Genomic DNA, 20,806 nt, shown 5'->3' with positions numbered 1-20,806 from the left:
CTGAGACTACAGGCGCCCGACACCACGCCCGGCTAATTTTTTTTGTATTTTTAGTACAGACGGGGTCTCACCGTGTTAGCCAGGATGGTCTCGATCTCCTGACCTCGTGATCTGCCCGCCTCGGCCTCCCAAAGTGCTGGGATTACAGGAGTGAGCCACCGCGCCGGGTCAAGTGTTTTACTTTTTATGTTTTACAAAAGCTTCTAATTTGTTACAAATAAACGTGCAGCATGTGGTGGGAGTGTTCAGGTGTTTACTGGTGCAGTGCGCAGTGTTTACTGGTGCAGGGAACGCGGTTCCAGGCGCGAGATGTGGAGGCCCAGAGGCAGAAGCCCCGTGGCGGCAGCGCGCGCAGGCGCGCAGGGGACTGTCGGAGGAGCAGGCGGGGACCTGGGCTCCCAGGGCTGTGCCCCCCGCCCCAGGTCCAGTTTCAGGGGCGCGTCTGGCCCTTTGTTGCTGTCTTATTAGGGTTCTTTCATGGGGGTCGGTTCTTAATTCTTTCTTTTCTCCCCAGAGAGGGTCTACTTGTTGTAAGAGGGAAGAGTCCACACCGCAGCAGTACACTTTGCACACATGATGAAAAGCGTCACTTTTGCAGCATTCCAGCTGGAGATGCGTGACCTTCAGTCTGCGGCGGGCGGCAGGGCGAGAGGCTTGGACAGGAGGTGCATCTTGCCCGGGGAAGGCTGAACGAATGAGAGCTCGGTCCCTGGTGAGAAAGAGCCCAGAGCATGCGAGAGGCGGGCAGCAAAGGCTTCTCTGCAGCGGAGACGCGAGGGCGGCGACCTGCAGGGAGGCGGGGGCAGCGCCTGGGGCGCTCCAAGCTCTCGACCCCAAGGAAGCCCACGCTCGGGACCCGCGTGCTGCCACAGCCCCGGGGGCCTAAAGGGGCCCGTGCGCCGAGCGGAGGACCCGGGACAAGCGCGGGGCGCTGCGGGGAACGGAAGGGACGCGCGTGGTCTCCCCACCGCGGGCCTTCGACGCCTCCTGACACGTACTGCGGGCGCCCGGGTCCGGTCCTCAGTTGGTTCGAGCCGAATCCCGACGCGCCAACGGCTCGACCTTGCCCGCCACGAGGCGAGGCTTCCTGCCCGGCAGGAAGGACTCGGCTGGCGCCTGCGGGCAACCGTAGAGCTGAAGGCGCCGCGGCTGGGCCGTCCCGCTCTCCGGGGCCGCCGAGCGCACTGTCCTCCCGCGGCCCAGAGCGTCACCGGAAGTGCCTGGGGGGCGGGCCAGAAGTGGGGACTGCGGCGCTTCCGGCGCGCGGCGGGGCGGGGACTGTAGCGGGTGCAGTCCAGCTGTCCTGGATGCCGCGGCGACGGCTCTTCTTGCTCTGGCGTCGATTCGGGAGGGTCAAGGAGCGGCGGAGGGAACGGGGCTGGCACCCCGTCCTGGCCGGCGCGTCCTGCACTCCCCTTGCAGCGCAGGCCCCAGCCGCTCTCGGGCGCGGCGTGGAGGAGGCGGCCCTGCAGGTGCATTCCCGGGGTGCCGACGCATGCGGGGCTTCCTGTGAGCTGAGTTCCCCCCGCGCGTCTTTAGGTCTTTGTAAGTTGTCAAATTTCCCACTGGCCCAGCTAATCGAGCCTCCTCCCAGCTGTGAACAGGAGAGCCTGTTACCTAATTCTTGCCGGTAAGGTACTTTCAAAAATCTGCTTCGAGACTAAAGAATTGCACTTTAAATACCTTTTTGCAAAATAGGCGGGGTCTCGCTTTGTTTCCCAGGCTGGCCGCCTACTCCTGGGCCCAAGCGATCCTCCCGCTCAGCCTCTCTGGCAGGCGGGATTACAGGCGGCTTAAATTAAATTTACTAATTAATTACTTTTTATTTACTTATTTTTTTAAGACAGGGTCTCCTTCTATCGCCCAGCTGGAGTGCAGTGGCGAAATCTCAGTTCACCCCAGCCTAGACCTGGGCTCAGGCAATCCTCCCACCTCAGCCTCCCTAGTAGCTGGGACTACAGACGACTACCATCACACCTGGCTAATTTTTTTTTTTGTAGAGACGGGGTCTCACTATGTTGTCCAGGCTGGTCAGGAACTCCTGTACTCAGTCCTCCATCCCAAGCCTCTTGAAGTGCTAGGATTGCAAGTGTGAGCCACAGCATCCAGCCAAATTACACTTCTTTTTTTTTTTTTTTTTTTTTTGGCGGAGTCTCGCTCTGTGTCCCAGGCTGGAGTGCAGTGGCCGGATCTCAGCTCACTGCAAGCTCCGCCTCCCGGGTTCACGCCATTCTCCTGCCTCAGCCTCCAGAGTAGCTGGGACTACAGGCGCCCGCTACCTCGCCCGGCTAGATTTTTGTATTTTTTAGTAGAGACGGGGTTTCACTGTGTTAGCCAGGATGGTCTTGATCTCCTGACCTCGTGATCCGCCCGTCTCGGCCTCCCAAAGTGCTGGGATTACAGGCTTGAGCCACCGCGCCCGGCCCAAATTACACTTCTTAATTGCACTTGAGGTGAGACCCCCCAAAAAATGTATTGCTTACTGGTTTTTCTTCTTGGTGAATTACATATTCATGATCTTTGCCAATTGTCCTTCGTTTCTTATTAATATATAGAGGTCTTTATCAGATAGGGGTGAATCTTTGCATTGCACGTATTTCCCCTTTTTGGTTTTTGTTTTTTTACATTAAATTTTTTTATGTAGTTAAATTTGTCAGACATCTGATGTCAGGCTTAGAAAAATCATTCCTCAGTCCAAAACTTTACCATTCAAATAATTTGTTCTTTTTTTCTGGTTTAACATTTTTGTATTCAAATCCTTACAACTACCAAGAAAATTTTAAAATCCATGGGAATTTCTCTAGCTATTTGAAGACTGCTGGAGGGCGTGAGCTTGCTCAGCATGGAGCTAGGAAGCTGTGGCCATGCCCACCTGTGCTCTGTGTCAGCCCTGGGTCGAGGGGAACCGACAGAGCCTGGACCAGAGGTCCCGGGCATCCCGCAGAACACCGCTTCTGGGAGTGACTGTTGAGCCAGGACCTTGATTGCCAGTGACAGGGGTGGGCCCACCTGGGTGTTGCAGCTCCCGCAGGGCCTATTCTGACCTCACTGCCCCGGCCCCTGTACCTAGCCCTGGCTGCGATTTATTTTCCTTTTCTTTTACCTCAGCAGAAATTGTTCTGACTGCTGGCGTTCTGCAAGGTGGAGCCAGGAGGAGAGCCCCCAGGTGCCAAGGAGAGCAGTACCCTGATGGAGGCCCTTGCAGGTGAGGGGACACGTCCACAATCGGGCCCAGAGTTCCAGGGCAGGAATTGAACAGGAATACAGGAAAAACACCATGTCTCGGTCACTGGCGCAGAGCATATACTGTGTCCTCAGGCACAGGGTGAGGGAGGGAGGTAAACGCAGGCCCATCAGATCTCCTGGGCATCTGTTTGGTGACTGTCTTTGCCAGTGAACTGAGAGCTTTTGGTTAGAAAGTCTGGCAGCCCCAGGCTCTGCCTCTGGGAAGGTCTGGCTCAGTGCTTCTCAGCCTTGGCACTGTGGCTGTTTTGGAATGGATGAGTCTTTGTTGAGGGGCCATCGTGTGCATTGTGGGAGGTTCAGCAGCACCCTCGCCTCTGCCCACTTGCTGTCAGTAGCGCCCCCTCCCAGTTGTGACAACCATAAACATCTTCACACATTGTCAAATGTGCCCTTGGGACAGAATCACCCACAAGAGAACACTGTTTTATGTTTTGGGGCCACCCTGAGAGTGTGTCACAGCGACGGGCGGGAGGTGGGGTGGGTAGTGCAGGCCCTGCTATGGGGTCTGGGATTGCCTCCATTGGAAAGGCATCCTCAGGGCCTGCAAGCTGGATCCAGTAGAGCTCCACCGTGTATGTGGCCCTTTCTCATTGTAGTTTTGGTTCTTTTTCCTCATAAGCAATACCTTTGAGTCAGTTCTTGAACTTTCAAGTCTGCAAACCACACAAGACCAGGGCTGGCCTCTGCCAAGGGGCTTCTGTTCTGCGCACCACCCTGAGCCTCTCCCACGCCCTGGCTGCTCAGTGTCATGGGTCTGCAAGGGCAGAGAGAGGTGGGGACTGTTGACAGCAGCCTGCTCTCATCTGCCCTGGAACATCCCTGCCCCACCCCCACCTCCACAGGAGTTTCCATCACATCTGCACCCTCCACATTCTTGAAAGGTGCAGCCGGGACTCAGCCGCTTCTCTTCCGTTGCCACAGCAGACTGCCTGCAGGCAGAGAAGTCCCACTCAGTTGCTGTGCTGGCCTCGGGGACTCCCGTCCCCCCACTGCCGCTCCTGGCTGAGCCCTCCTGCCTCCTATGCAGGCCGAGGTCAGTAGCCAGCTTTCTCAAGTCCCAGGGTTTCATCCCTACCCCTTAAGCCTTTTTTCTAAATGGCCACATGGTCTGTCCCTGTGAGCCGGAGGAACCAAATCTAACCAGTGGCTTCACTGCCAGACAAGGACCACTGATAATGCAGCCTGGTCGGAGCTGCTCAGCCCGGTCAGCGCCACCGCCCAGCCACATGGGTTGCTGCTTCCAGCTCTTAGTCCAGATTTCTTTTTTTTTTTTTTTTTAAGACAAAGTCTTGCTCTGTCACCAGGCTGGAGTGCAGTGACACAAGCTCACTGCAGCCTCCACCTCCTGGGTTCAAGCAATTCTTCTGCCTCAGCCTCTCAAGTAGCTGGGACTACAGGTGTGCGCCACCACGCCCGGATAATTTTTGTATTTTTAGTAGAGACGGGGTTTCACCATGTTAACCAGGATGGTCTTCATCTCTTGACGTCGTGATCTGCCCGCCTTGGCCTCCCAAAGTGCTGGGATGACAGGCGTGAGCCACCATAACCGGCCTCTTGGTCCGGATTCTGAGTGAGGACACTCCTGTTTGCACGTAACAGAAGCTCCTAGAGTTTGGTGTTTGGGGGGAGTTGTTAAGGAGGCCACGTTGTCTCAGGGAGTCCAAGGTAAAAGGAATGAGCTGGGGCCATGGCTGGGTATGGTGGCTCACACCTGTAATCCCAGCACTTCAGGAGACCGAGGTGGGAGGAGGGTTGAACCCAGGAGTTCAAGAGCAGCCTGGGTAACACACTGACACACTGTCTCTACAAAAAATTTTAAAACTAGCCTGGTGTGGTGGTGCTCACCTGGAGTCCCACCTACTTGGGAGGCAGAGGGAAGATCACGTGAGCCGTGAGGCTGCAGTGAGCCACGATGGCACCACTGCCCTCCAGCCTGGGTGATAGAGCAAGACCCTGGCTCACAAAAAAGGGAGGAGGGACAGACAGAAGGCAGAGCTGGGCCGTGGGCTCTGTTGGGTGCCACCATCCCCACGCCTCCTGCAGCGTCTGCCTCGCTCCTGTCCTGGCTTGTTGCCGGCAGTCTCCTGCCTCTTTTGCTTTCCCAGCTGCCCTGCAGAGTAAGGCAGTGCCCAGAGCCTGCATTTCTGTCCCCAGGACTGGGTGGGCTGAGACTGGAGGTTTAGCCCCACTTCTAGCCCCATTTAGCCTCGTTTCTGTATGTGTGTGTATTTATTTATTTATTTATTTAGAGATGGAGTCTCACTCTGTCACCCAGGCTGGAGTGCAGTGGCGCGATCTCAGCTCACTGCAAGCTCTGCCTCCCGGGTTCACGCCATTCTCCTGCCTCAGCCTCGTGAGTGAGTAGCTGGGACTACAGGCGCCCGCCACCACGCCCAGCAATTTTTTTATGTGTTTAGTAGAGACGGGGTTTCACCATGTTAGCCAGGATGGTCTCGATCGCCTGACCTTGTGATCTGCCCGTCTCGGCCTCCCAAAGTGCTGGGATTACAGGCTTGAGCCACCGCACCCAGGCTTCTGTTTGTATATTTTTAAAATTCTATTTTTTTTAAGAGACAGGATCTCACTGTGTTGGCCAGGCTGGTCTCAAATTCCAAGTCTCAAGTGGTCCTCCTGCCTCAGCCTCCCAAAGTGCGGGGATTACAGGTGTGAGTCACCACGCCCAGCCCCACAGCCCGGTTTCTAGAGTGGCAGTGCAGGACTCTCATCCACCTCATAACCACAGGGGTTAAGAAGGTGGGGAGGAGGAAAAACTAGGCGGGCAAAATCAAAGGTGTCTTTGGAACACTGATGTCACCATCACCGTCATTGTCCTGTCGTCACGATTGCCAGAGCCACCCTTGACTCACATTCTCTTGCATCTAAAATCGTTGCTGTCCGGCCTCTTTTTCAGTTGTGAAGGCTGCTTTCCTGGCGCAGGCCCCAAGTGGCAGCCGATCAGCTGAGGTGCAGGCAGCTCGGAGTACGGAGCCTGCACCAGAGCCAGGCGCTCCCGAGGGAGAGGGCCACAGAGCGGGGCCTCCCCGGGCGCTGGGGTCTCTTGGCCTTTGTGAAAACGAGGAAGCCAGAGAGAGGCCCAGAGGTTCCCCTCGAGGTCCGGTCATTTCTGAGAAAACTGGAGGACAGAGTGGCCGCGAGTCAGGTGTCCCTCCGAACTTAGGCCCGGGAGCAGAGGGCAGGGGCGGCTGGAAGGGGCGGCCTTTCCCGTGCAGCGCCTGTGGCCGCAGCTTCAAGTGCTCCTCGGACGCCGCGAAGCACCGGAGCATCCACTCCGGGGAGAAGCCGTACGAGTGCAGCGACTGCGGGAAGGCCTTCATCCACAGCTCGCACGTGGTCCGACACCAGCGGGCGCACAGCGGGGAGAGGCCCTATGCGTGCGCCGAGTGCGGCAAGGCCTTCAGCCAGAGCTTCAACCTCCTCCGGCACCAGCGCGTGCACACGGGCGAGAAGCCCTACGCGTGCGCCGACTGTGGCAAGGCTTTCGGCCAGAGGTCGGACGCCGCCAAGCACCGCCGCACCCACACCGGGGAGAGGCTGTACGCGTGCGGCGAGTGCGGGAAGCGCTTCCTGCACAGCTCCAACGTGGTCCGGCACCGGCGGACCCACCACGGGGAGAACCCGTACGAGTGCCGGGAGTGCGGCCAGGCCTTCAGCCAGAGCTCCAACCTCCTCCAGCACCAGCGCGTGCACACGGGGGAGCGGCCCTTCGCCTGCCAGGACTGCGGCCGCGCCTTCAGCCGCAGCTCCTTCCTCCGCGAGCACCGCCGCATCCACACCGGGGAGAAGCCCCACGAGTGCGGCCACTGCGGGCGCGCGTTCCGGGCGCTGTCGGGCTTCTTCCGGCACCAGCGGCTCCACACGGGCGAGAAGCCGTTCCGCTGCACCGAGTGCGGCCGCGCCTTTCGCCTGAGCTTCCACCTCATCCAGCACCAGCGGGTGCACGGCGCCGAGTGAGCCGGGGCTGCCGCTGAAGAGATGCCAGTGGCCTGGTGGGCGTAAGGCCGAGGCCGGGTGAGTCCTGTCCGCACCGTGCGCGGTGAGGAAGTAACAGCCGGCTGCTCGCCTGCTTCTCGGGCTGCAGAAGCCTCGCCAGCCTGCACCTGCCTTGGCTCAGAGCGGTCAGGAGAGACAGGGCTCGGCGAAGGTGAGCGCTGCCCATGGGAGGCGATTCCCAGAGGCGGGGAGGTCTCAGGGGTCTGTCCCGGCCGGCCGCCCGCTGCTGAGACGCCTCCCCTCCCGCGGTCAGCTGCAGCGAAGGGCTCATCTGCTGGGGTGTAGTGGCCGGTGATTGAATGGGTCATTCCTACGCAGCCAGGCCTCCATCAAAACCCTGCATGAGACGAGGGGCTGAGGGTCTCGAGCTTCAGGTTGGTCAAGGCGGGGTGGGGGGGGTGCAGTTAGGAAGGGGGCCTCACGCCCTCCCCCCGTACCTTGCTGGCAAGCAGTTCTATGTCTTTCAACGCCTTTTCACAGCTGTTTGCTATGGTCCTGAGTTCTGTGTGCTTAGAAAATTATGGAACTTGGCCGGGCGCGGTGGCTCCTGCTTGTAATCCCAGCACTTCGGGAGGCCGAGGCGGGCGGATCACGCAGTCAAGAGATCGAGACCATCCTGACCAACATGGTGAAACCCTGTCTCTACTAAAAATACAAAAATTAGCTGGGCGTGGTGGCGCGCGCCTGTAATCCCAGCTACTCGGGAGTCTGGGGCAGAAGAATCGCTTGAACCCGGGAGGCGGAGCTTGCAGTGAGCCGAGATTTCCCCACTGCACTCCAGCCTGGGCGACAGAGCGAGACTCCATCTCAAAAAACAAACAAAAATTACGGAACCTGAGAAGGGGGTCGTAGGGACCCCAGGGCCCACTGTCTGCACTTGGCATCTGAAGTGGGGGTGGTCTTGTGGGACTGACCCCTTACCCTGTGGGTTCTGCACTAACTCCGGGCAGTTGGTGTCAGAATCAAGTTAAACCGAAGGACATCTTGTTGGTGTCAGAGTTGGAGAGCTGGTTGGTATGGAGGGAAAGGCTCACAGCACATGATGTCAGAAGTGTTCTGTGGGTAGAGGAATCGTTTTGTCTTTGAGACTGTTATGAGTATGTACAAATGTTATTTCCTGTAAAATATTTTCATTCTTTAAAATGTTATTTCCGAGATAAAAAAGTAGAAGTGTCTCTTTGGGGAACGTTTTTGGGTGCGTATAGTAAAGCACTGTCACCATGAATTAAGCCAGGTGGGCTTTGAGTTTCTTGGGATGACTGAGGGAAATGTGAGCCGCCCGCTGGCCGTGAGCCCTGGGGCGTGGTTGCAGGATTCGCCCATCCTGGTTTGGCTGTGGCTTGGGACCACCTCCTGCAGTTCTCTGCCCCAGGTAAGGACTGATTGGGGATAATTCTGGGTCCTGAGCTGGCTGCAGCTTCCAAGACAGTCGCTTTGAGGGCTCTTGTTGGCACCCACTTCATTAAAATGCATGAGCTTAGGGTTGTGCAGCCTGTAGGGGCAGGGGTGCTCTCAGAATGGATTTGGTGGCCCCACCGTTCATTAAGGTCCTGACTCCTGGGCCAGTGGTGAGGTGGGAAGATGAGCCTGTGACTCCCGTGCTGAGCCGAGACCCTCAGGCCAGCTGAAGGTGACCTTCCAGGTACCAGTAGAGGTCAAAGCAACTGCTCTCCGAAGTTTACCCAGCTTAGCCTCATCCCTGCTCATAAGTCAGGCATTCAGCTTGCAGTCAAAGATCCCCAAGCACACAAGGAGAGTCAGCTGACTGAGGGCCAACAGAAACAGCAGGCAGCTGCTCTCAGCCACAAAGAAAGGCAGATTCTGAAACTGTCATCATACAGGTGAGAGGACAGTTATGTGTCAGGCGCAGTGACGGTGATGAGAAAGCTGTAGGATACATATTGTCACCTGTGAATAGGCAGGACTTCTTAAAGAACTTTTGGAAATGAAAAATAGGCTAGACGCAGTGGCTCATGCCTATAATCCCAACACTTTGGGAGGCCTAGGAGGGAGGATCACTTGAGCCCAGGAGTTCAAGACCAGCCTAGGCAACATAGTGCTGGGCATGGTGGCTCACGCCTGTAAGCCCAGCACTTTGGCAGGCTGAGGCAGTGGATCACCTGAGGTCAGGAGTTTGAGACTATCCTGGCCAACACGGCAAAACCCCATTTCTACTAAAAATACAAAATTAGCTGGGCCTAGTGGCCCATACCTGTAATCCCAGCTACTCAGGAGGCTGAGGCAGGAGAATCCCTTGAACCTGGGAGGCAGAAGCTGCAGTGAGCCGAGATCACACCATTGTACTCCAGCCTGGGCAAAAAGAGCAAAACTCCATCTTAAAAAAAAAAAAAAGGAAAATGATCTGAGTGATGGTCTTAGATATAAAATGGAATGGCAAGCAAAATTATGAATATATATGTATGTATAAAAGAATAATGTCAACTAAAATTCTGGACAACAATAGCATGTAAATTGGAAGGGACAGAAATGCTCTAAGACCCTCCTGTTGTTGGGAAGCGGGTGTAAGACAGTGTTTAATTTGACTTTGATAAGTTAAATGTGCATAGTGTAATTTAATGTTAATTACTAAAAGAGTGTAACCAGTCTATACATCTCTAATCCAATAAAAAGAATAATTTAAAATTAATTTAAAATGTAGTCCCAGCTACTTGGGAGACTGAGGCAGGAGGATCTCAGTTTGGATCCTCAGACAAGGAGTTTGAGGCAGCAGTGAGCTATGATTGTGCTGCTGTACTCCAGACTGGACAACAAGTGAGATCCCATAAAATAAATAAATGAAACGAACACAAACTTCTGTCAATTAAAAAATAAGAAAAGAAAAATCAGGCTGGGCCTGAGCGCTGTGGCTCATACCTGTAATCCCAACACTTTGGAGGCCAAGGTGGGTGGATTGCTTAAGCCTAGGAGTTCGAAACCAGCCTGGGCAACATAGGGAGAACCTGTCTCTACAAAAAAATACAAAAAGTAAGCTGGGCATGGTGGAGCATGCCTGTAGTTCCAACCACCCAGGAGGCTGAGGTGGGAGGATCACCCAAGCCTGGAAGCTCAAGACTGCAGTGAGTTGTAGTCACGCCACTACACTCCAGCCTGGGCAACAGAGTGAGACCCTCTCTCAAAAAAAAAAAAAAAATCAGAAACAAACTGGGCAAATTAAGATGACAGAAACAAAACTAAATATGTCCCTAACCACAGTAAGCTGTATGGAATTTCTGGTTAACAGGTAAAGGTTAGGGCCAGGCACAGTGGCTCAGGCCTGTGATCCCAGCACTTTGGGAGGCTGAGGCGGGTGGATCACCTGAGGTCAGAGGTTCAAGACCAGCCTGGCCAACATGGTGACACCCCATGTCTACTAAAAATACAAAAATTAGCCGGTTGTGGTGGCGCATGCCTGTAATCCCAGCTACTCGGAAGGCTGAGACAGGAGAACGGCTTGAACCTGGGAGGCAGAGGTTGCAGTGAGCCAAGATCGCGCCACTGCACTCCAGCTTGGGTGACACAGTGAGACTCTGTCTCACACACACACACAGGTAAAGGCTAGGAGGAAAATCCATGACCCAGAGTCACACACATGAACACACACAGGAGGGAGGCGTGAGTCAACCAAGGGGAGGAAAGGCACGCTCAGGTGCCTCAGAGGTGAGAGGCAGTCATGTGCCATGTGAAGCCCAGAACATTGTTTTAAAAAGGAAACTCGGCCGGGCACGGTGGCTCACGCCTGTAATCCCAGCACTTTGGGAGGCCGAGACGGGCGGATCACGAGGTCAGGAGATTGAGACCATCCTGGCTAACCCAGTGAAACCCCGTCTCTACTAAAAATACAAAAAACTAGCCAGGCAAGGTGGCGGGCGCCTGTAGTCCCAGCTACTCCGGAGGCTGAGGCAGGAGAATGGCGTAAACCCGGGAGGCGGAGCTTGCAGTGAGCTGAGATGTGCCACTGCACTCTAGCCCAGGCGACAGAGCGAGACTCCGTCTCAAAAAAAAAAAAAAAAAAAAAGAAACAAAAATAACGATGGGCCAGGTGCAGTGGCTCACGCCTGTAATCCCAACACTTTGGGAGGCACAGGCGGGCGATCACTTGAAATCAGGAATTCAAGACCAGCCTGGCCAACGTGACAAAACTCCATTTCTATTAATTATACAAAAATTAGCCAAGTGTGGTGGTGTGCGCCTGTAATCCCAACTACTTGGGAGGTTGAGGCACGAGAATCACTTGAACCTGGGAGGCGGAGGCTGCAGTGAGCCGAGATCCCGCCACTGATTCCAGCCTGGGTATCACTCAGACTCAGTGAGACTCCACCTCAAAAAAAATAAAAAAAATAATTAAAATGATGTCTTAGAAATGGAAATGTGATAGGCAAAATTAAATTAGCAAGAAGGTGGAAAGTGGAGAAAATCTGTTTGAAAGAATGAAAAGATAAGAAGGTAGGTGATAGGATAGATTAAGACCAACAGGAATTCCAAGGGGGGGAAAAGCAAAAACAGAAGATGGTGGGAATGAAGTTTAGAGAAATAATTTTCCCCCAGAACCGAGAAACATGAATCTCCAGAGTAAAAGCGCTTACCGATATCCCACACAAAGATGGAAGAAATTACCTACATCCAGGCATGACGTGAAACATCGGACAGTCCGGGACATACAGACGATCCGAGAGCGCAGATCACACAGAGGCTGAGAAATAAATCCCTTCCCAAGGGCAAACTGGAAGTTAGAAAACATCGGAACAATGCTTCGAAAATTACGAGTGAAAATCATTTGCAACCTAGGATTTTATACCTACCCAAGTGGTCAGTCAAGTGTGACAGTATGACAGCATTTTCAGATATGCAAACTCTACGTTTTAAAAATTCATTTTCATAATACATGTTTTCAGGAGCCTACTAAAGGAGGAGCTCCAAATCAAGGGAGTAAACCAAGAAAGAGGAAGAAGTGGGGCCAGCCACTGTGTTGTAATCCTAGCACTTTGGGAGGCTGAGGCGGGCAGATCACTAGGTCAGGAGTTCAAGACCAGCCTGGCCAATATGGTGAAACCCTGTCTCTACTAAAACTACAAAAATTAGTTGGGCATGATGGTGCATGCCTGTAGTCCCAGCTACTCAGGAGGCTGAGGCAGGAGAATTGCTGGAACCTGGGAGGCCGAAGTTGCAGTGAGCCAAGATTGCACCACTGCACTCCAGCCTGGCAACAGAGCAAGAATCCATCTGAAAACAAAAAACAAACAAAAAAAGAGGAAGAAGTGGAATCTCGTAAACGGGGTTAGTGGTGAGGCATCCCCACGTGACAGCAGAGCCCCAGGGCTGGGCAGAGAGAGCCGCGTGTCCTGGGACCGTCTGAAATTTCCCACGGTCCACTCTGGAGCCACAGTGACTTACTTTCCTTCCACCAGTAAAATATGCTCGCCACCCCCCAACTCAAGCCACCCAGAGGTCTGTCCCTGCTGCTATCTCAGCTCAGAGGCTGTCAGCTCATGATTCTCCTCTGGTCCGGATATATGTGAGATGCCTCTTGAGGCTGCAAACTAAAGAAAAAAATCACCTGCCTCTACCCCAGCATAGGATTTTGAGACAGGGCCAGGATAAGCACAGTAATGCTCCCGTTTGAAAAAGAGAGAGTGGGGGCTCATTTATTGCAGACCCCAGTCTGTAGCACTTCTGTGACACAGTCAACGGCATGTTGCCAAGGGACCTCGTTTGGGGGCAGAGTCTGTGTCTTTTTTAGGGCCCCATTTTCCCTGGGAGTGACATTATTACCCTTTTTTCCCCCTCAGATTTTGGCTCTGCCCTTGGTGTCTCTCCTCTGTGTTTTGAGGTGTCCGACAGCCTGTATTTCTCTGTGTTTTGAGGTGTCTGACAGCCTGTATTTGAGGCTAAACAGCTGTCTCAGTTGCTCACTGCCTGTAGAAGGAGGGAACCCAAAGGCTTCATTTTCAACTGTCTCCGTCTCTTTTCATTTAAAATGATACAGCGCCCCTAAAAATCCTGTGGGTTTCTGGCCAGGCACGGTGGCTCACGCCCGTATCCCAGCACTTTGTGAGGCCGAGGCGGGCGGATCACGAGGTCAAGAGATTGAGACCATCCTGGCCAACATGGTGAAACCCCGTCTCTATTAAAATTACAAAATTTGGCTGGGTGTGGTGGTGGGCACCTGTAGTCCCAGCTACTCAGGAGGCTGAGGCAGGAGAATTGCTTGAACCCAGGAGGCAGAGTCTGCAGTGAGCCAAGATCGTGCCATTGCCCTCTAGCGTGGCGAAACAGCGAGATTCCATCTCAAAAAAAAAAATAAATAAATCTTGTGGGAGTCTTAGATTATGTTCTCCACTAGACAAAAAATTGACTTAAACATTTGTCAGTGTTTTATCTGTTTTGTATGATGTGTTAGTATGTTGTGGGAAAACATCCTTTAGCATCTTAGAAACGCTTTTGTCTAGCTGAGAGGGTTTGTATTATATACTACCTTCTATCGTTTTATTATTTATTTTTTTAAGAGACAAGGTCTTGCTCTGTTACTTAGGCTAGAGTGCAGTGGTGCAGCCAGTTCACAGCAGCCTTGAACTCCTGGCCTCCCACCTCAGCCTCCCAAAGGGCAGGGATGACAGGTGTGAGCCACCACACCCAGCCCCAAGATAGTAAACCTTTCTGGGGCCTTAACAGTGGATATGGCCACAACCTTGATTTTATCTTTATCCTGAGGCCACTTATGACTTGAATATTTTTGGGCAGTGGTGATGCACCCTGTAGTCCCAGCTGGTCAGGATGCTGAGGCAGGAGGATCCCTTGAGCAATGTAGGGAGAACCTTGTCTCTAAAAAACAAAAAGCAAATTTAAAACAATTTTTAAAAGACAATGCTTTGCTGACTGCAGAGACAACACGTGAGATGGTTTTGTTTCCCAAACCAGGTCAGGCCCCGGCTCTGTTTCCTCCAGATTCTGCCTGCAAACTAGATGATCCCTCCTTTCGTGCATTTCACCCTCACAGGCCTCACCAGTGTCACGAGGAGCGTTCGCTGAAATTTTTGCCACTCTGTCTGGAGCTCTGCTTAGCCGGATCCATTTTCTAATTTCCAAGTTACTGAAGGCAATTTTTTTTTTTTTCGAGACAAAGTCTCACTCTGTTGCCCAGGCTGGAGTGCAGTGGCGCTATCTCGGCTCACTGCAAGCTCCGCCTCCCGGGTTCACTCCATTCTCCTGCCTCAGCCTCCCGAGTAGCTGGGACTACAGGCGCCCGCCACCATGCCTGGCTAATTTTTTGTTTTTTAGTAGAGATGGAGTTTTACCATCTTAGCCAGGATGGTCTCGATCTCCTGACCTCGTGATCCACCCGCCTCGGCCTCCCAAAGTGCTGGGATTACAGGCATGAGCCACCGCGCCTGGCTTTTTTTTTTTTTTTTTTTTTGAGACAGAGTCTGGTTCTGTTTCCCAGGCTGGAGTGCAGTGGCACGATCTCGGCTCACTGCAGCCTCCGCCTCCCGGGTTCAAGTGATTCTCCTGCCTCAGCCTCCTAAGCAGCTGGGATTACAGGCGCGCACCACCATGCCCAGCTAATTTTTGTATTTTTAGTAGAGACAGGGTTTTGCCGTGTTGGCCAGGCTGGTCTTGAACTCCTGACCTCAGGTGAACCACCCACCTTGGCCTTTCAAAGTGCTGGGATTAGAGGCACGGGCCACAGCGCCCACCCAAAGGCAGTTTTTTTTCACCCAATTTTTTCACTACTACCTAATCATGGTTTCCCCCAGGCTCTGCTAACAGTCTCCTCCTGTGTTTCCGGCCTCCAGCCCCAGACTGCACTATCAGCGCACTGCGTCTTAGGTGTTGGTTCTGCCAGCACCTGTCTTAGATGAGGCTGCTGTGTCAAAATTCCACAGACCAACTGGCTTCATAGCAGACATTTATTTCTCCCAGCTCTGCAGGCTGGGAGTCCAGCCTCCAGGTGCCACAGACCCAGTTCCTGGGGAGGGACCGCCCCTGGCTTATTTACAGCAGCCTCTTGCTCATGTGGCCGTCCCCATGCCTGCTCCTGGAGAGGAGGCTCCGGTGTCTCCTCCCATGAGGATGCTCATCTCATCGTGACGATCCCCCAGGATCTTCTCTAACCTGCTCCCCTCCCAAAGGCCCCACCTCCAACACCGTCTTACTGGGGGTTAGGACTTTCACATGTGAACTGGAGGTGGGGGGCAAATATTCAGTCCATAGCAGCCCCCACTTTGGGACCCAGTGTCTCTATTAGAACTTGCTGGGTAATGGCCCACCCAAACACCTGGTGGCTCAGAACCGCAGGGACACGGTGCTCCTGTGGCTGCAGGTGCGAGGGCCCGAGTCCTGGCCTCCCCGGGACCTGTTCCTTGGCTGTGCTCGGTTGCTCGGGGCTGCTGCGGTCCTGCATCCCCCAGGAGAGCCCGTCTGAGGTCACGGTTGCAGAAGGAAGCCCTTGTGATGCAGGCAGAGAGGAGAAAATCAGTACCTAAAGCATCTGACAGAAAAGGAAAAAAAATCCAAAAGAAACCATTTAGAATAGACTCAAAGGACATAACATACCTGGGACTGCACCTGAGGTGCTCACTTAGGTGATATTTAGGAAAGATGTGTAAGATTTCTACATGTAAACTTAGAGATGGGATGTTATTATTACAAATTTTTCTAAGCCAGGGTCACCCCTGCTGGAGGTAAGTGGTACAATCACAGCTCACTGCAGCCTCAGCCTCCCGGGCTCATCCTCCAGCCTTAGCCCCCGGGGGACTACCGGTGTGCACCACCATGCCCGGCTGTTTGGTTTTTTTTTTCTTCCTTGTTTTGGTAGAGACAGGGTCTCACTATGTTGCCCAGGCTGGTGAGATGGAGCGTTACTCGCAGACATGTAAAAACTCAAACAATGGCGGGTGTGCCCATCCGTGAATGGAGCAGGGAGTATCGGGAAGGCGTCGGGGCTCCTGGTTACTGTCAGTCGCCTGCGAGGCCCGAGCAGCAGCCGCTCTGTTCTTGTGATCATGGCTGAGTGGCATCCACAGTGTGAGTCTCCACCCGGCCCATTAGCCAGCTCCGGCTGCAGGGCCTTGTGCGCCCTTTTCTGTCTGGGCAGCAGTGAATGAAGTTGCTCTAAGTCCCTCCCTGCTCTTGGTGCACTTCAGAGCGGGCTCACCAGGCCACAGGGTAACAGGAGAGGCTGAGTGTGCGGCATCCTCCGTCACAGAAACGCGTCTCGCACCAGCACACACAGCTGGCTTTCCCACTACTGTTGCCCATCGATGGCACCACCCAGCTTTTCTCTGCCTGAGGGTGGTATCTGTCCACCTGGGGTTTCTACTCTGCATGTTTCATCTTTTCTTTTCCTTGAGATGGGGTTTCACTCATTGCCCAGGCTGGAGGATAATGCCATAATCTCAGCTCACTGCAACCTCCACCTCCCGGGTTCAAATGATTCCCCTGCCTCAGCCTCCTGAGCCGCTAGGATTACAGGCGCACGCCACCACGCCTGGCTTATTTCTGTATTTTCAGTAGAGACAGGAATTCACCACGTTGGCCAGGCTGGTCTTGAACCCCTGACCTTAAGTGATCCACTTGCCTCAGCCTCACAAAGTGCTGGAATTACAGGCGTGAGCCACCACACCCGGCCATGTTTTCTCTTTTATCCAGGTAGTCTGTGACTATCTAAACGAGGCTCTGACAGTCTGCAGAGATCGTGTCAGTCTGAAGAGAGCTGGGTTAAAGGCAGGTTGTTCGGGGTGAGAAGGGGACAGTGAGGCAGCGGGTGGTTGCAGTCTCACGTCTCAGAAGGATGCGCTGAGCAGGCCCAGGGTTTTGGGCAAGTGAGGTCCACAGCCCTCTAATGAGTACCTTTAGAGGCCACTAGCCTGCAAGTTCTGACAACGGGGACCGCCTTAGGGGCATCTCCCTGGAGCTCCCACTCACCCCCATGCCCCTCACCCTGCTGTGTCCTAAGCTGTGGGTTGGGAGATGTTTCTGGACGGGACCAGACCCCGCAACCTGGAGAGCCAGCTCTGGGCTCGGAATTGCTGGGCTTAACGTCCAGGCATGAAGTCAGCTCCTTGTGTGTCCTCATCTGTACAGTGATGGGAGGGCCCATCTCCACCGTCTCCTGCGAGGACAGACTCTGAGGTGATGTGGGTCGGGCCTGCATCCTCCGTGGCTTCCTTTCTGGAGTCTGGGCCTCCACGGCCAGTGCCTTCATTTTCTGTGGAGCTATTCAATGTCTGGGCACAGAAGCGCCTCTCTGGGAGCACAGGTGGGGACATGAGAGCGTCAGGGCCCCTGGAGTTGTTCTGTCACAGGTCCCGGGAGGAGCTGGACCGGCTGCCTGAGCCCCTTGGGGCAGCGGCCTCCCAGCCAGTAAGCCGCAGTGCGAGAGGCTCAGGCCTGGAGCACCGAGGGCCCCACAGCAGGAGGGGTGGGGGTACAGCCTCCAGGGCATTGGGGTCCTCTCGGCTGACCAGGGGCCTCACACAGGGGGCTGCCAGCTGCCTCATGGGGTGGGTGGGAGCCCCAGTGTGAGGGAGACAGCTGCAGAGGCAGCCCCGAAAGCAAAGCGTGGAGCAGATGGCAGAGGGTCCCACTTGGCAGAGGAGAGGGCAGCAGAGGGTCCTGCGTTGTGGGTGGCAAGCTGCCCAGGTGCTGAGGCAAGAGACCGAGGGCACAAGCTGTTCCAGTGTAATAAAGAAAATAGGCCGGGCGCGGTGGCTCAAGCCTGTAATCCCAGCACTTTGGGAGGCCGAGACGGGCGGATCACGAGGTCAGGAGATCGAGACCATCCTGGCTAACAAGGTGAAACCCCGTCTCTACTAAAAAAATACAAAAAACTAGCCGGGCGAGGTGGCGGCGTCTGTAGTCCCAGCTACTCGGGAGGCTGAGGCAGGAGAATGGCGTAAACCTGGGAGGCAGAGCTTGCAGTGAGCTGAGATCCAGCCACTGCACTCCAGCCTGGGCGGCAGAGCGAGACTCCGTCTCAGAAAAAAATAAAATAAAGAAAATATAGGGAAGCTCGAACTGGGCAGAGCCCACCGCAGCTCAAGGGGGCCTGCCTGCCTCTGTAGACTCCACCTCTGGGGACAGAACATAGCCAAACAAAAGGCAGCAGAAACTTCTGCAGACTTAAATGTCCCTGTCTGACAGCTTTGAAGAGAGCAGTGGTTCTCCCAGAACAGAGTTTGAGATCTGAGAACAGACAGACTGCCTCCTCAAGTGGGTCCCTGATCCCTGAGTAGCCTAACTGGGAGGCCCCCCCAGTAGGGGCAGACTGACGCCTCACACGGCCGGGTACCCCTCTGAGATGAAACGTGGAGAGGAACGATCAGGCAGCAACATTTGCTGTTCAGCAATATTCGCTGTTCTGCAGACTCCGCTGCTGATACCCAGGCAAATAGGGTCTGGAGTGGACCTCCAGCAAACTCCAACAGACCTGCAGCTGAGGGTCCTGACTGTTAGAAGGAAAACTAACAGGCCGGGCACGGTGGCTCAAGCCTGTAATCCCAGCACTTTGGGAGGCCGAGGCGGGCAGATCACAAGGTCAGGAGATCGAGACCACAGTGAAACCCCGTCTCTACTAAAAATACAAAAAATTAGCCGGGCGCGGTGGCGGGCGCCTGTAGTCCCAGCTACTCAGGAGGCTGAGGCAGAAGAATGGCGAGAACCCGGGAGGCGGAGCTTGCAGTGAGCCGAGATCGCGCCACTGCACTCCAGCCTGGGCAACAGCGTGAGACTCCGTCTCAAAAAAAAAAAAAAAAAGAAGGAAAACTAACAAACAGAAAGGACATCCACACCAAAACCCCATCTGTACATCACCATCATCAAAGATAAAACCACAAAGATGGGGAAAAAACAGAGCAGAAAAGCTGAAAATTCTAAAAATCAGAGTGCCTCTCTCCCTTCAAAGGAATGCAGCTCCTCGCCAGCAACGGAACAAAGCTGGACGGAGAATGACTTTGACAAGTTGAGAGAAGACTTCAGATGATCAAACTTCTCCGAGCTAAAGGAGGAAGTTCGAACCCATCACAAAGAAGCTAAAATCCTTGAAAAAAGATTAGACGAATGTCTAACTAGAATAACCAGTGTAGAGAAGTCCTTAAATGACCTGATGGAGCTGAAAACCATGGCACAAGAACTATGTGACAAATGCACAAGCTTCAGTAGCCGATTTGATAAACTGGAAGAAAGGGTATCAGTGATTGAAGATCAGATGAATGAAATGAAGCGAGAAGTTTAGAGAAAAAAAGAGTGAAAAGAAATGAACAAAGCCTCCAAGAAATATGGGACTATGTGAAAAGATCAAATCTACGTCTGACTGGTGTACCCGAAAGTGATGGGGAGAATGGAACCAAGTTGGAGGACACTCTGCAGGATATTATCCAGGAGAACTTCCCCAACCTAGCAAGGCAGGTCAACATTCAAATTCAGGAAATACAGAGAAGGCCACAAAGATACTCCTCAAGAAGAGCAACTCCAAGACACATAATTGTCAGATTCACCAAAGTTGAAATGAAGGAAAAAATGTTAAGGGCAGTCAGAGAGAAAGGTTAGGTTACCCACAAAGGGAAGCCCATCAGACTAACAGCGGATCTCTCGACAGAAAATCTACAAGCCAGAAGAGAGTGGGGGCCAATATTCAACATTCTTAAAGAAAAGAATTTTCAACCCAGAATTTCATATCCAGCCAAACTAAGCTTCATAAGTGAAGGAGAAATAAAATCCTTTACAGACAAGCAAATGCTGAGAGATTTTGTCACCACCAGGCCTGCCCTACAAGAGCTCCTGAAGGAAGCACTAAACATGGAAAGGAACAACTGGTACCAGCCACTGCAAAATCATGCCAAAATGTAAAGTCCATCGATGCTAGGAAGACACTGCATCAACTAAAGAGCAAAATAACCAGCTAACATCATAATGACAGGATCAAATTCACACATAACAATATTAACCTTAAATGTAAGTGGGCTAAATGTTCCAATTAAAAGACACAGACTGGCAAATTAGATAAAGAGTCAAGACCCATCAGTGTGCTGTATTCAGGAGACCCATCTCATGTGGAGAGACATATGTAGGCTCAAAGTAAAGGGATGGAGGAAGATCAGCCAAGCAAATGGAAAACAAAAAAAAAGCAGGGGTTGCAATCCTAGTCTCTGACAAAACAGACTTTAAACCATCAAAGATCAAGAGAGACAAAGAAGGCCATTACATAATGGTAAAGGGATCAATTCAACAGGAAGAGCTAACTATCCTAAATATATATGCACCCAATACAGGAGCACCCAGATTCATAAAGCAAGTCCTTAGAGACCTACAAAGAGACTTAGACTCCAATACAATAATAATGGGAGACTTTAATACCCCACTGTCAACATTAGACAGATCAACAAGACAGAAAGTTAACAAGGATATCCAGGAATTGAACTCAGCTCTGCAGCGAGCAGACCTAATAGACGTCTACAGAACTCCACCCCAAATCAACAGAATGTACATTCTTCTCAGCACCACATCGCACTTATTCCAAAATTGACCACATAGTTGGAAGTAAAGCACTCCTCAG

General features: G+C 53.2%; 3 protein-coding genes across 29 annotated transcripts in view; 1 reads left to right on the top strand and 2 right to left on the bottom strand.

Annotated features, from left to right (window-relative positions):
* Window positions 1-168: 168 nt before the first annotated feature.
* LOC139355727 (serine/arginine repetitive matrix protein 1-like) lies at window positions 169-1,479 on the bottom strand. Its single transcript, XM_071067696.1, has 2 exons — window positions 999-1,479; window positions 169-709 (listed from the first exon to the last, which is right to left on the bottom strand). The coding sequence occupies exons 1-2, from the start codon at window positions 1,476-1,478 to the stop codon at window positions 587-589; spliced, it is 603 nt and encodes a 200-aa protein (XP_070923797.1). The 5' UTR covers window position 1,479; the 3' UTR covers window positions 169-586.
* Window positions 577-14,420, top strand: LOC105488439 (zinc finger protein 696). 5 transcript variants are annotated; one of them, XM_071067691.1, is made up of 3 exons: window positions 577-712; window positions 3,109-3,205; window positions 6,158-14,420. In XM_071067691.1, the coding sequence occupies exons 2-3, from the start codon at window positions 3,190-3,192 to the stop codon at window positions 7,216-7,218; spliced, it is 1,077 nt and encodes a 358-aa protein (XP_070923792.1). In that variant the 5' UTR covers window positions 577-712; window positions 3,109-3,189; the 3' UTR covers window positions 7,219-14,420. The 5 variants fall into 5 exon arrangements, with proteins under 5 accessions (XP_070923792.1, XP_070923793.1, XP_070923796.1 ...); XM_071067692.1 differs by having other exon boundaries at window positions 579-712; window positions 3,112-3,205; XM_071067695.1 differs by lacking the exon at window positions 577-712 and adding an exon at window positions 1,339-1,472.
* LOC105488443 (DNA topoisomerase I mitochondrial) overlaps window positions 7,967-20,806 on the bottom strand; it is a 65,441-nt gene continuing 52,601 nt past the window's right edge. For 19 of the 23 annotated variants that reach the window (XR_011606642.1, XM_071067680.1, XM_071067673.1 and 16 more), the window contains one exon: window positions 15,144-15,742. Coding sequence is in view for 2 of the 23 variants with exons in the window: in XM_071067662.1 (XP_070923763.1) it covers window positions 15,734-15,742 (9 nt within the window). In the remaining 21 variants the exon portion in view is untranslated. Of the gene's footprint in view, window positions 10,224-15,143; window positions 15,743-15,807; window positions 17,501-18,211; window positions 18,229-20,806 lie in introns of those variants that run through there. The other 4 variants (XR_011606641.1, XR_011606643.1, XM_071067655.1 and 1 more) reach the window with 4 other exon arrangements.

Source organism: Macaca nemestrina, chromosome 8 (assembly GCF_043159975.1).
Source record: "Macaca nemestrina isolate mMacNem1 chromosome 8, mMacNem.hap1, whole genome shotgun sequence".
NCBI classification, from domain to species: domain Eukaryota; kingdom Metazoa; phylum Chordata; class Mammalia; order Primates; family Cercopithecidae; genus Macaca; species Macaca nemestrina.
The sequence above is the reverse complement of the archived record's forward strand: the minus strand, read 5'-3'. Positions and strand labels throughout refer to the sequence as shown.

Bases quoted from the DNA above. Each gene is read 5' to 3' on its own strand.
- LOC139355727 (XM_071067696.1), bottom strand. From the start codon at position 1,478: ATGCACCTGCAGGGCCGCCTCCTCCACGCCGCGCCCGAGAGCGGCTGG. The intron at 710-998 runs GTACGTGTCAGG...CTTTCTCACCAG, and splicing joins ACCGGACCCGGGCGCCCGCA to GGACCGAGCTCTCATTCGTT.